Source organism: Dromiciops gliroides, chromosome 6, assembly GCF_019393635.1.
Source record: "Dromiciops gliroides isolate mDroGli1 chromosome 6, mDroGli1.pri, whole genome shotgun sequence".
Classification (NCBI taxonomy): domain Eukaryota; kingdom Metazoa; phylum Chordata; class Mammalia; order Microbiotheria; family Microbiotheriidae; genus Dromiciops; species Dromiciops gliroides.
The window spans coordinates 156381461-156396969 of NC_057866.1; the positions used below are offsets into that span (position 1 = coordinate 156381461).

General features: G+C 40.0%; 1 protein-coding gene across 3 annotated transcripts in view; it reads right to left on the bottom strand.

The window, feature by feature from the left end:
- INPP4B (inositol polyphosphate-4-phosphatase type II B) overlaps nucleotides 1-15509 on the bottom strand; it is a 965936-nt gene that overhangs the window by 451689 nt on the left and 498738 nt on the right. For all 3 annotated transcript variants that reach the window (XM_043973131.1, XM_043973128.1, XM_043973129.1), the window contains 2 exons: nucleotides 14989-15107; nucleotides 12672-12788 (listed from right to left, as the gene is read on the bottom strand). In XM_043973131.1, the coding sequence (XP_043829066.1) occupies nucleotides 12672-12788; nucleotides 14989-15107 (236 nt within the window). The remainder of the gene's footprint in view (nucleotides 1-12671; nucleotides 12789-14988; nucleotides 15108-15509) is intronic.

Genomic DNA, 15509 nt, shown 5'->3' on the forward strand with positions numbered 1-15509 from the left:
TGACATCACCCACTGTCTCAGTATAAACCGATGGCTTTCCCTATGAAGTTTAAAAACATTTTTCTCTGGAATCTCAGAGCCAAGTGACTCCAAGAAAGCCCCATCTCTTTTGAGTTTTCTTTTGTTCCTGATAGTGAAGCTTATACAAACTTTCTTTAAATAAGAGCCAGTTCCTGCCCTAGGCAAACTCATCTTTTAAATTTCTAGTGTCTGCACCATTGTATTCAGGAGAAATTGATAGCATAGAACATCACATATCAGATTTGTAAGACAAATATGGAAAAGGGAAATACCATAAGATATATGGAGACTTCTCTCTCCTCAGAGGGGAGAGAAGGGGACAATATAATGATGACGACGATGATGGCAATGATGATGCTTAATATGTGCCAGGCACTGTGCTAAGGAGTTTACAGTTTTTATTTTATTTGATCCTCACAAAAACTCAAGGAGGTAAGTGCAATTACTATCATTATAAGTGATTTATTCAGAGTTACAGAACTAGTAAGTGTCTGAGACTGGATCTGAGCTCAGGTCTTCCTAAATCTAGGCTCAGCATTCTATCCACTGTGCCACCTCCATGTCTAGCCTCATTGTAGCCAGGTTCCATTCTTATCAAAGAAATAGTATTCAAGAATACTAGCTACCTTTATTTACACTGGTGCCCGATGCCTACTGTTAAATGAATATATAGATCACCTGGATTTGATGGAGGTACCTTATTATCAAAAAGTATTTTTATGAAACCCTGAATTAATAGGATTAATAGGAACAAAATGTCCTTAAACTGAACTCCAAACTGAACCCAGATAGCTAGCAGATAAAAGACCCTACCTAATGATTTCTTTTCCCTCAGCATAGTAAGTCCTTCTCTTATGATAACACCTGGGTGTCCTCATCCTTGCCAAACCATTTTTTGGAATCCTGTAGTCTTATCATGATGCTTCTGTATTCCATCCATACTTGTTATAACTGAAATTGTTAAACTGCTTTTTTGCTTCTGAGTTGATTTCTGTATCATACTATTGAAGCTGACAATGCTCTGTCAGCTGGACTAAATCATATATACCCTCAGAAATGGGGAGTTCCCCAAGCTTCTCTCTTAGGAGGGAAGTCTCCACATGATCATGTTGTGTTATCTTTCTTCTTGGAACAAAATATTAAATTTATATTATGGGGTTTTTTCCATCTGTCTCTGATCTGGTTTTGTCTCGTAGGAGATATTAAATTCTCTGATCTGGTTCATAACCATGTTCTCTGATCTGTTATTATATTTTGTAGGAGGATAGGTATGGGAACAAATTGTAGGAGATATTATAAGATAGTATAATTTCTCTGATCTGTTTATTGATCTGTTTGTAAGAGACAGGCAGATGTTAAAACTCTATTTTTAATATTCAACACTAGTGCGGGATACAGAGTCTAAACCAGAATTGGAAGCATTCCAATATTCCAGGCTCTCCTTTTGCCTGTGGGGTACAACTGTAGGGAACAATAGAATCAGATCAACAGGAAAAATATCTAGGGTATGAAGGGAAAACACACTAGAGTTAGAAAATAACTCCTTTGTGGTTGGAGTCTTAACTTCACAAAAAGCTCCCAAATGTCACTTGGAATATTATGTCCTGTTCATTGAGTTGTTAACCCCCACCAGAAATCTACTTTGAATGCCAATTATCCAACTTCATTGTCTGTACCAATCACATTTATCAAATTAAAAACAAAAATTGCAAATCCTTAATTGGTTTCCTACTTGGGAGGCAGGGTCTTTAAAATGTTAGAAATAAGGTAGCTCTATAATCATCAGTTTAAAATGGCCATTTAATCCAACAATTCAACAAGCATTTATGAAATAGCTTCTATATATGCCTTATGTTAAGAATTAAGAGGGGCAGCTAGGTGGTACAGTGGATAGAGCACAGGCCCTGGATTCAGGAGGACCTGAGTTCAAATCCGAACTCAGACACTTGACACTTACTAACTGTGTGACCTTGGATAAGTCACTTAAGCCTTGTTGCCCCACCAAAAAAAAAAAAAAAAAAGAATTAAGGACCATATACGCTGACTGTAGTTTGCACTTGCTTATCATCAATGTGCATTCCACCCATGCCTGCCACTGTAAAATATTAACTGCCTGGCAGAAGGGACTACTATGTCTTAAAATGTTGATCCTTAATCTGGTGAAATCACAGGTCCTGTCCCTCCCCTCTCCTTCTATCTTTCCTCTACAGATGACTTCACTTTTACCTTTGTATCTCTAAAGCCTAACATGGTGCTTGGTTTGATAAATGCTTGCTGATTGAGCTCCCCTATGCTATGCTTCAGAACCCATGTACATCTCAGGGCATCCTCTTACCCTCATCTCTATGGAAGAGGTAGCCCTTCTTCTTATGACCATTCTACTTCTATTTTTGATCAGATCGTCTCTTGTCTCCTTAGGGAGTTGGTCCTCTGGGTTATTCAGTCATTCTCATTCTCTGCCTACTTTTTTTTTTTCTCTGCCTACTTCTTGCTCCATCTCCTGACTGCTTCAAATAGGCTAGACCCTCCCCAAACTTTAAAAACTTTTGGCCTTCAAACTACTGTCCCGTTTCTCCTGTTCACTGCAAAACTCCTAGAAAGAGCTGCTCATGGCCTACTCAACCTTTTTGTAATATGTCATCTCTGCAGATGATCACTACAGCTACGATAACCAGTCTCTCCAAACCTTCAGTCCCACACCCCCAACTTACCTGCCAAATATCTCTACCTAGTTTTTCTTACTAAACAAAACAGAGATTCCCAAGGTGTGCCAACTCACATCCCTCCTCCCCAACAGATAAACAAATAACTGCCTTTTCCCCTCATATTTCCTTACATTTTTTTGAGTGGATCACATCCTACCAATTCCCCCAGGTTTAGACTTTTTAATTACCCTGGCCTCTTTGCTTTCCTCTCCCCCTTAACCTACATCCAAATAGCTGCCAATTCTCTTTAGTATTATCCCCACAATTTCATCCATTCCCTCCCCTTCATTTACAAGGTTGGAACATTCAAGTTAACCAAATGGTCTGTTTCCATATTTCTCCTCTCCAATTGTGGGGCAGAGCAGAAGATCAAATGGCTTTGGGATCTGAGGACCTATGTTCAAAACCTGGCTTTACCATTTACTTCTTATGTGACCATGGGCAAGTCAAATAATTCCTCTAGATGTCTGTTTCCTTATCTATAAAACAAGGAGGAACACATTGGATGATCCCTAAAGGGTCCTTTCGAGTTCCACATCTATGATCTTATGATCCATCTTCCCCAAACCTGCCAAAATAATTTTCCTATGGTATATGTCTTACCATTTCATTCTTCTGGTCAAAAAAAAATCACTAGAATAAAACATACATTCTTCAGCCTGACATTTAGGGCCTTTTACATTTTAATTCCAGCCTACCTTTCCAGGCTAATTTTCTACTATTCCTCTTCACATACCCATATTCCAGCCAGATGGATTTTGAGCTATTCCCTGATCTCAACATTTAATCTCCTATAGTTTCTGCATTTGTACAGGTCATACCCTATGTCTGCAATCTGATCCCTCACTTCTGCCTCTCATAATACTGACTTTCACTTAAGGCTCAGCTCAAGTGCTGGCTCTCCATGAAACTTTCTCTGATTCTCTTCCCCAAGTAGTTACTAACTGCCCCCCCCCCCCCCAATGACCTCAGAAATGCTCTAATACAGGCTGGGCACAAATAAGCCATATAAACATTTGGGGTAGATTCTCTACATTTCTGCATCTTGCTTATCTTTTAAGGTACTTCAATACTGCTTTGCTCATAGAGCACAGCATCTTTGATGAGGTCATGATGCTGGGTGTTCCTGTGCCAGTGTCTGCCAATGTCATGTAATCAATTCCAAAGTTCTTCAGAGAGAACTTGAGAGTGTCCTTGTATCTCTTCTTCTAACCACTATCTGAGCACTTGCCTTGTGTGAGTTCCTCATCAAATAGTCTTTTAGGCAATTGCACATTTGGCTTTTGTGAGAAACAAATTGTGAGAAACCCCACTTAAAAATTTCTGGGACTCAGTGTTGGAGAAGTATCAAAGGCCTTTATTTATACATTCGCACAAGATGGGACAACTCCCTACTGGAAATGGTGGTAATCATGGGACTCAGGACCCTTTTATCTCTCTTTTTTTTTTTTTTTTTTTTTTGCAGGGCAGTGAGGGTTAAGTGACTTGCCCATGGTCACACAGCTAGTGGTCAAATGTCTGAGGCCGGCTTGAACTCAGGTCCTCCTGAATCCACAGCGGTGCTTTATCCACTGCACACCCTAGCTGCCCCTGGGACCTTTTATCTCTTAACAGGCTGGCTCCACCCTTCTTCCTCAGTTATAAGCTTCCCGGCCATGACACTGGCGCCAAATGCTAGCCAATCAGAATACAATATAGCCAAAGGGCATGCTCCTCTAAACTCCTCCCACACGTGACCAGCCCTGGTCTCTCTCATCACGTGATCCTAATTGCTGGGGAGGGGGAGGAAAGGAGCCATTAGTAAGAACCCTTCTCCCAGCTGAAATTCACCTCCCAGACATTCCCCAGACAAATTCAATCAGCTTTTGAGGGGGGCTTATATTTTTCTCACAATTTTCAAACAACCTCATGAGGATTATATGAGAATTCAACAGTAGAATGTAATCTCTTTGAGGCAGAAGTTGGTGGCATGGCATTTCTTTCTGTTTCCTCCCCCAGTGCCTAGTTCACACATAATAGGTGCTTATAAAGGATTCTTGAATTGAACTGAAATAACAAAGTTCCAATAAAGGAATTGACAGAGTTAAAAACTGAACAATTATTTATCAAAGGGCCTACTGTGCACTGAGAACTATGTGAGGCACCAAAAGAATACAAAGTTTGCATAAGGCTTGGTCTTTGATTATATAGTCCTAAAAGACACAGTTCACAGGTAACTGTAATATTCAACAGTATTTGATAGCTACACTGAAGAAGAAGAAGCAAATTGTAATTTGAAGTTCCCCCAGGAGGTCATTTGTTTGCTAGAGGGTGAACAAGTAAGTCTTCTTGGGGGAAGTAGCTCTTGATTTGGGCTTTAAAGTATAAATATGATTACAATAGGAAAAGAGCGGAATGAGGAATTTCTAGGCAGAGAGAATTGCGTTAACAAAGCCAAGAAGACTCAAATGCACCATTCATCTAAGGCCAGAATATGTGTCTCATCCAGTATGACTGGAGCAAAGAATTCCTGGAGAGAGAAAAAAAAAATCTTAAGATAAGGCTGGCCAGTTGTGGTTACACTACATTCTTGAGGAGTTCTGACACACGAGGAAGCAGTTTGAATTTAACTCAGTATTGGGAGCTGCTAAAGATTTTTGAGCACGGTTGGGGCAATACCAGCTCCAAACAAAAGAAAAATGATTCTGGGAAGAGTATGAAAGTTGTACTGGCGTGGGGACAGAGTAGAAGCAAAAAGACTGCTTAGGAGGGTACAGAAGTAGAACATAGGCCTGTACTAATGAGGACCTATACTATGGGTTAGGAAAATGGGAATTGAGAGGAATGGAGAGATACAAGAAATGCTGTGGAGGCAGAAACAAAAAGAGACAATTGTATGTGAAGTAAAGGCCTTGGAACCCAAGGAGTGTGTTAAACTGGTCCCTCATAGTTAATTTTCTACAAAATCTGGGGTATTCTCTCTCGTATTTAGGATTTGTAATATCTAAAGTTCGACCCATATGCCCAGCAATGGGGGTTGTAAAACTCCTGGATCACATCTAGCTAGTCAAAAAGCTGTCCAATTTGGAATGCTTTGATGCTACTTCTCTGGTAGAAAATAAAACTGAAGTTGCAAGCCAAAATGAAACCAGCCTCAGATTTAGTGAGATCATGAAAGGGTCGCTTTGCCTAGATTTGATAGGGTTGTTAAGGTCAATGAGCTGGTTTTTGCCAACGATACACATTGTACCAAAAGGAAACAAACAAAACAAAACAAAAACCCTACATCAAGTTACTCTGAGAATGCCTTTTTTAAAGGGCACAGTTTGGGGACTTGTTCTAAGAATGCTGCAAGCGAGCAGAATAGGTTTAGTGGATAGAGCACCAGTCCTCAATTCAGGAGGACCTGAGTTCAAATTCGGCCTTAGACACTTAACACTTACTAGCTGTGTGACCCTGGAAAAGTCATTTAACCCCAACTGCCTCAACTAAAAAATAAAACAAAAGAATGCTGCAAAGCAACATGGGTAATTGATCACCACCTAATTGAGACAAAGGGTCTACCGGACACAGAATTTGTTCCAACTATTCAAGTCATCTGAGATGACCTGATGCCATGCTTTCTATCATCTGCATCCCTGAAGCCAAAGGTCTTAGGAAAATGTGGAAAAGAAAATGGAATTTCAATCAGTAGATAACTATTCGGTGGTTTACCCAACACTTGCTCTCAGTGACATTTTATATGGTAGGGTTTCTCAAGTGTAAAGAGCATACCTCCACACATATACAAAAGGTAACAAGGAAGGATAATCTATGCACTCTTAATTTCCTTCCCTTCCAATGTGTCTTATTCAACTCTTGAATAAAAATTCATCCATATAGCAAAACATTTACTCATCATTATGTAGCCTTCTTGTGATAAATATAAGTCCCCTACTGCTATATATATATATATATATATATATATATATATATATATATATATACATATATATATATATATATATATATATATATATATATTGCCTTTCTTGGGCCACTTGCCCTATATGTGGCCTCAGGAAAGTCACTCTATCCTAAATTTCCTCATCCGTACAATCAAGTGGTTGGGCAAATAAACTTCTAGGAGAGTCCTTTTGTCTCCCAAACATAGGGCTAGAGCCAGTAGGTTTGGATTGTCATGAAGTCCAATCCCCTTAGTGTAGAAATCGGGACACTGGGTAGCAAAGATTTAAACCGAGATGAGCTGGCTCTAAATTCTAGCTCTCTTTCCATGATCCCCCCAGGCAGAATTTCTGTGACTCTGTGATCTACGAATAAAGATAAGTTACTGAATGCATAAGAAAGGATACACATATTGAGGCAAAGAAGTGTCCAATTTAGAACTAAGGTACTCAGCTCTGCATCTTTGGGTAACATGTTTTTAGGATTGAGCATTGTGAACTAGAACTGGAAAAGTTAAGTAGTGCTTAGAGGAAGTGCTATTCAACTTCTAACTATTGCTGCTGATCGAAGCAGAGATAACTGAGTCCAATCATAAGCTTGAATAATAAAATAATCTTTTTGCATATGTTCATTTATCAATATTTCCCATATCCCCCTCCCCTACCCATGTTTTGTCCCTTGTAACACTTTTTAAAAGAAAGAAAAGAGAAGCATGTTGATAAAAGTAACCAACATAACAATGGATTCTAAGAATATATGTTCCACACTCATAGGTGGAATTCCCCCACCTCGGCAAAGAAGGAAGGAGGTTAATTTTCTTGTATCTAGAGCCAAGACAAGCTTCAAATTTAACTTATTTCTGCAAGGTAAAAAGAAGCATGATGAAATAAATAGAGTGCTAACCCTAAGACAGAAAGTCCTCGGTCAGTCCCAGCTCTTGCAAAGCTGGCTGTATGTCCTTGGCCAAGTACACTAAGTTACACAGAGGGGTAGCTAGGTGGCACAATAGATAGAGAATTGGCCCTGGTGTCAAGAGGACTTGAGTTCAAATCTCACCTCAGACACTTACTTGCTATGTGAACCTGGGGAAATCACTTAATCCCAATTGCCTTCAACATCTGGGGCCATCTCCAGTCATCCTGATGTACATCTTGCCACTGGACCCAGATGGCTCTGGAGAAGAGAGTGAGGTAGGTTGTACAGCCCTCCTTCACTTAAATTCAATTTAGTGCAAGTCATGACATCACCTCCCAATGTCATGGTCCTTTTCAGAAATTATGGACAAACAATGACAAGTTGCAGAAAAGGTGCTGATCTGCATTAGTGAAAGGTATTTCCTTGCCTGGAAACTCCTTATGTCAATGACATCACAGATCAAGTCCCTATCCATAATCTTTTTCCTACTAATAACAAGTGGGGATCTATAGTACATTTATAGAAAATAGGAATAATGGTTGTTCTCCCTCCCTTCCAACTTGCGCCATTGAGCAAGGAAATGGTGTCTTTTCCATGGTCCAAGAAGAACTCCAGGAACTACCTCATGCCACCTATCTAGCTGCAAAGCCTAATTTACCTTGTTAAAGCAAAGGAGAACAGCTCTTGCAATGAATAAGGAGCATCCCATGAAGTATTCCATTGATGTTCGAATTAATCATGCTGATTCCTTTGTCATTCATTACAATGAATGATTGGGCAGCTAGGTGGGGCATTAGATAGAGTCAGGAGGACCCAAGTTCAAATCAAGACTCAGACACTGACTACCTCTGTGACCCTGGGCAAGTCACTCAATCCTGTTTGTCCAGTTTCCACATCTGTAAAATGACTGGAGAAGAAAATGGCAAACCACTACTAGTATCTTTGCCAAGAAAAACCCCAAATGGGGTTATGAAGAGTCAGACACAACTGAAATGACTAAACCCCACCAACAGCAATACAATTGAATTGATACACAAATATCTACAAATGACACTTCTGCTGCAAACACAATTATTCTCTAAAAAGAATCCATTTGCTTCTTGTCTAAAGATCCCAAGTAGGCTGATGTTCAAAGGTAGCATGTACAAGTAATATGTAAGTGAATTGAATTTCTACACAACTCTTCATCACTAAAATTAATTGCTCAATGTTTTGAATAAGAGGTTCTGCTTTAATTAGGGTCTCAGAATAAATGACAAATATTTGTTATGCTTTCTTTTTGATTATTGGCATTTCTAAGTATGTTTGAGTCTTACAAATCTGATTTTCCCAGCAGCCAGTCAATTTTTTTATTGTTGCAACCTCTCTGATAAGAAACAAAGCCTTGACAGCAACCAATCATTAGTTTTCATAATAGAAGTCTTCATAAAGTCTAATTAACGAATTAGCTAATTGTTTTTCCCTGGTGTAGGTATTAGAATGGACATACATTTAGGAGAGGGAAAAAATAACTTGTAGAAGTTCATGTTTTCCCCATGTTAGAACTAAAATAATATAGGGAGTAACAGAAGTGATATCTATGACACAGATGTGTTAGAAGGATGATCTGTTTTGCACATGATAGGAGACCTTGAAAGAGTACAATAGATTGGGCTTTCCTTTAAGGTACCTCTAGCTTGTGCCATTAACATCTCCACTCAGCCATCATCCAGGGGAGCAAACCGCTATGAAGAAAGGAGACCACCATCCCTGCTGCCAGTACCTGTACTGACCGCCAACCAATCAGGGGCAGGAAAGCCAGCCTGGCTGAAGCAGTCCTACACACTGAGGAAGAAACAGGAGGTGGCATGTGCCAGGCAAGCCAAAGCTCTGCTAGGACCACCACCAACATCAAATATACTCTCTCCATCATTTCCCCAGGTCCCAGCCTTGCTTCCAGTCTGGTCTACCCATAGCATTCACCAAGGCATAGACTCCTTGTGGAGAAGGGGCCTATTGTGCTCGCCCCCCCTCCCCCTCCCCGCTACACAATGCTAACTGCCACAAACATGCCCCAGGAGCTACAGTGCCACATTCACCCCCATCACCAACCTTGTACCCCACAAAGACTATTCTGAACCTGCCTGTGAAGCATCATCAAGGGATACAACCATTATGGAGATGCTCCCTGGCAACTAACTCTGCAGGTACCGTTGCCTCCCCAGCAGCCACAGCTCTTAAAAACCCAGAATAGACAGCAGTGTCCTTGATATGGTTGAATGGTTGCAACACCAGAAACCTCTGAACTTAAATCTGAATATTTCATAGGTGTTGCCTATTCCCTTGAAAAGAGGATTTCATTGAGACAAGAACTCTCTTACATTTCTAATGTGTCACCCCAACACCTAGCACAGTGTAAGCACTTGATAACTATTTTTTCACTCACTAATTTCCATCAGTGTGACTCTCTATTCTACCTAGAAAGCAAAAGGTTCCTTCCCTTTCCCCTGCCACCTCCCACCCTACCCCAATACATGCACACAGACAGGCCATCACCTTGCTTCTCTATTTGGGGGAGGGGAGAGGGAGAGACAGAGACAGAGACAAAGCACACAGAGAGATCTAACCTTTTGTAGAGGAGGGGAGGGGAGATAAGGGAAAGTGTACAAACTTTAAAATTATTTTTAGTTTGTCAGGCTTAAATCAACTTCATTATCCCTCACTCTCTCCCCCCCTCCAGTTCTTTCATTGTAGTCAAAAATAGAAAATGTAATGTAATAGAAAATATAGGCAAAATTGCACAGCTATAAAAGAAAAAAGGTCTTTGGAAAAAAATAGCTTTGGATTTATTTGTTTCCCGATGATTTGTCTTAGTCTGGCTTTGGTTACAGGACCACAGACATCTTTATTCTGACTATTCTTACTGCCATCTCACTGGGTATTTATTCCCTTGATGTGAAAAGCCATATCTTTCAATGAACCTCAGAGCTAAGATAACTTCTTTATTGTTAAGAATGTCTTTTTTAAAAGTATCTCTTGTCCCAGTCCTTCTAGAATTAATATAGGAGCAGAGTGTCAGAGCCAGAAGGGATGTTCAGGCATCACACATAGCCCCCAAAACTGTTTTATAAATGAGGAAACTGGGATGTATTGGAAAGCACACTGAATTTAGAATTCCAAGCTTCAATTTGAAATCTGACAATCCCACTCCCTACCTGGATGTGACCTTGCACAAATTTCTTAACTTCCTTGAATCAAAGGCCCCACATCTGTAAAATCTGAATGGGAGGATGGAAAAGAATACTTTCCTACTCTGTCTTGGCTAGGTTCTACATGTTCCCTGAGGACCCAGTCTATGTTTCACCCTAATGGTAGGCTTCCTGTAAGAAGACATGCTGTCTTCTCAAGCTCTTAAACCTCTTTCTTGGCATGACAGAATTATACTCCCCATTTCAATTCAACAAATATTTAGAAAAGATTGACAACTAGCAGGGCACTGTCCAATCCTATGCCATAATCTCTTTGGGTTCTGCTCTGTATGCCTTATGAGAAGCCAACTCCGTTAAGACAGATCAGCTTGTTCCGATGGGCAATGCTACAAGACTGAAGGAGAAAACTGTCTTCTTCTTTGTCTTCTATTGAATTGGCTTTCTGAAAATAGTATCTCTTCCTTCGATTATAGGCCAGCCCAGAAAAAAAATAACTTTAATGGCCAACATTTTAGACCACATAGGAGGATTGTGTGGGGCCTTGGTTGACCGGTAGTTATGAAAAGTGGTCCAATAATAATAATGATAATAAATATAATTTATAGCGAGTCTTTAAAAAGACAATGAAATGGTCAGAGTTCTGGGCTTAGAGCCAGGAATGCCTGGGTTCAAACCCCATCTCTGACACCAGTCAATGGACTTGGACAAGTCACATGTATTTTAAACAATTCTCTGAGACTCATCTTTCAAGGGTAGAAATAGTCTCCCCTACCCCCATTTACCAAGGAGCTCTCTATCAATTAGAAATCATAGGCATTTTTATATTCACATATAGAGTTTTCCTGGGTCCTATTAGCATTGAAATGAAGAATCAGAATTAGAAGAGGCTCTCTCGTTTTACAGAGGAGGAAGTCAAGGCCTAGGAAGGCATCCTGGCCTTATGTATAGACTGATGTATTTGGAATCACTAAGTCCTTGTTTCAGATCCCACCTCAGACACATACAAGCCATGTATCCCTGAATAAATTTACTTAACTTTCTTGACCCTCAGTTTTCCTAACTGTAAAATGAAGATGATCATAATACTTACCTCAAAGAACTATTTGTAATGATCCAATGTGAAAAGTTTTGAAAGATTAAGAGTGCTGAATAATGAGCTTTTGTCAGACTTAATCACAATTTTGTAAAATAGGTAGTGAAAATGTCACTAACCCTGTTTTCCTAGTAATGGAACTCAGAGAAATGACTTTCCCAAGATCACGTAGTGAGTAAGTAGGCAAAAGTGGAATTTTCTAGCCTCTAGAATTGCATAATGGGACCTACCTACTTTAATCATGACTAAGGTTGGCCTTGTAAAGGCCTTGTTGTAAATCTCCAGATGATAGTTGACAGTTTCCATTTTTCTGCTCTCTCTTCCACTTGGAAGCTAATAAAAGTACGAGCATTGAGGCGACTTGAGTTTTTGGTATGGAAATGAGTCAAATGAAATATGAGGGACATTCAGGGTCTTTATAGTCAAAGACTTCACTCTTCCACTGGTTTTCAATGTGAGCAGCATTATCTGATTAGTAACATATTTTGGAAAGGATTGCTTGAAGTCAATCTATTCCATATGTTCTCTGCCCACCAATTAAAGAGAAGCACAAAATATTAACCCCCTCAGTATATGGAGACTTCATATTCAAGCCTTTCAAGAATCACAAAGTGAAATCCAGGAAAAGATGCCCACATTTACTTTCTCCTAATCAAGGACTTTCATCTTCTTGGTCCGCGGCAAAATAAAAAGAACGAAGTGACACGCTAGCTACCAAAACTACAAGAATGTGATAATGGAGAGTACATTAAGAAAGAAGAACCAAGAGTCTGGGAAAGCTTCACTCTTTCTTTTCTCAAATAAAACTGAAAGTCAAGTACTTACCGTGTCATGAAACTTCTCCTTGACATCATAGACTGTTAGCTTGATATTGGTCTCCTCATAGATAGGGTATTCAGGTGGAAATGTCACACCAGTCAAAAACAGTGGGTTTCTTGTCCCCTGTATAACACAAGCAGACAGCCTGGATTCAGTTAGGTAGCAGCTACCGGCAGCTCAGCATGCAGTAACAGATGAGGGGCACCAGGAGTGTTTAGGGTTCCCTCCCCTCCCCCCCAAAATACTCAACATACAAGAGAGACCTAATAGGACAAATGACACTCATTGACAGTGCCCTAATATTCAGTGCACAAAAAAGTTGATCACACCAGAGAAAAGAGGTGTTTCTGGGATGGAGAGGAAGCTACTTGAAAGTAATAAATGCCTTCACTTGGCCCTGTCATCATTTATCAGACCTGCTCATGCTGTGCCATGATAAACAATTTATTTTCTCTGTCTGGTGGAGTCCTTCCTGAGGGCTGGCTGTCATTCCTTTCTGGGTGCATTTAAGTGGAGTGGACATGACTCGTGCAAACAACTTCAGAGGCTGGCAGATTAGGGCAAAAGGGAAAAAAAGAAAACGAGCACTGCTCCCCCAGCAAACCTCTCTAAGGTTTGTAGGACAAGGTTGACTGTTCGTTTCATTTTATCAGTGACTCATTTGGGATCATCATGCTCTGAGAAAGAGTCCATTTGTTTTTGCACATTCAGCTCTGCTTTTTGACCAGCCTGACTTGGAAACTAGTAGAAGAAACCCTAAATATATGATGGATTTTCTCCCATTAAAATATTAGTGCCCAATATATAGTATATTTTAATACCCCACAACTCATTTTTAAGATGGTGACAGGAAACATCAAATTGTTATTATTGTTGTTGTTATTACTTTGAATGAATACCATAGTAAGTAAGGTTTGATGGCATCCTGCAAACTGGAGGTTTTCTAGATGGATGTATACAGACATAACAATTGCAGTGAGCCAAAGTGCTCTGCCTAAAAATTAAAGTGTTGAAATACATTACAATGTTTAATTCTGGTTTTACTAGTAAGGTTTTTAAAGACAAAAGTTTAAAGAGGCACAGGAAATGACTTGAAACATATTTTTCCATTTAAACCAACCTATTTTGCTATTTTTGTACAGTTTTCTTTGGATGACTAACCCTTTGTAGTGAATTCCTTCAACAACAGAGTTAAATCAGTATTCTCTCAGCCACCAGAACCCAAAGTTTCCACAGGGCAGACTTTGGGCAGTGTGTAGAATATGGGTCAGAGCTATTAGAGAAAATGGCTCTAACTCAGTCTGAATCACTTGTTCCTAAACCACATTAAGACAGGGACTCTATCCTGAGCCATCCTGCTCAGAGGCCAGCAGGCTGGTAAATGAAGCCAGAGGATGACTTCTGGTTCAAATTATGACAAAATCGTCTGGAGCCAAATAAAAAAGGGCAGATTTGCAGGAGTGAGGAGGATACTTTCTTCATCCTTAGCCAGATTAAGTAACAGTCTTGCCTTCATTAACATGATAAACTAATGGGCCATGAGGGTGAATACAATCAAGGAGAAGTATTTCCTCCTTTAATGTAAATGATTCTTTTTACTTCTGACAGTTTGCTTTATATAAAAGCAATGATTAAAAAAAAAAAAACAACTGCTCTGGTTCAAACAAAGTGATAGTGAACACCTAAGAAAAGGGAACACCTTTCCTCGATAATGAACTCAGAATATAGTTTATCAATACCACAGTATATCCCATAATTTGAAACATCCTTACACTATTCTACTACCCTTCAACCCCTTCTGTTTGCTCTTCAAATGATGAAGAACACGGTTTCCACAATGAATGAGAATAAAAGAGAAACAATGGACAGGTCACCAGGCAAAGAACACAGGACTTTCAACTTTATCAAAAGTTGAGGTGGGGGAGGGAGGGATCAGAAATGTTTGTGAAATAAATAAATTAGTTTAAAAAACAATAAGCAATTCCCACTATTTTAAGCCACAATCCAAGTTCTGGTACTTCATGTGAAAACTCTGCCTATATTATTGGAAATACGCCAGAGTCTGAAGTGATAACTTTGTTTCATGTCTCCTGTCCAAAAGACAGACTTTTCATGAAAAGGCAAGTTTCATTTCCAGTTGTTTACCCTGTTCAGTTGCCAATAAGCACCTAATATTCTCAGGTATGCGGGGCTTAATGGTAAGCCCGCTTGTGTAGCCAAATGTTAAAGACTGGGGCTAATTCATCTCAGCTGATGTCTGAAAGCCTGAGGACAAAGCACATGGTCACCAATAAGTGACCACGGGAACAGGCAGCATGCTTACCTCAACAGTCTCGGTGCTGGAGTACCTTGTCACACTCTGCTCTGCTGGATGGATCACTGAAATCTGTACCAGGGTGTTCAACTTGCAATCCCGGGCAGGAGCCACCAGATCCTTGCATGCTGAGTGGGGCACATGGAAAAGAAAGCAAAGGAAAGAAAAACAAAACTCACACCACGTTCTCAGGGAAAACTCTGCCCCAGGATGAAGGCAGACTTCACTATGGCTCTGGATGAAAAGCTCCAGAGGCTCGAGCCGACTTTGCAGAGGAAGTCCCTTGGAAGTACCTTACAGAAATAGGAAGTCACATGCTGCCGAGCTGAATTGAGATCTCATTTCCACTAACCACATTTGCAGCTCATGCAAGTCTTGGCTGCCTGGGGAGAAATAGCTCTGATGTGTGACTCTACACATGCTCTGTGTTGGTGGATAACTTCACAGCTTCTCCTTCAGTTTTAGCTAATTAACCATGAAATCCCATGCTTTACTTCTTACTCAGCCATCCCTTTGGAAAAAAAAAAAAC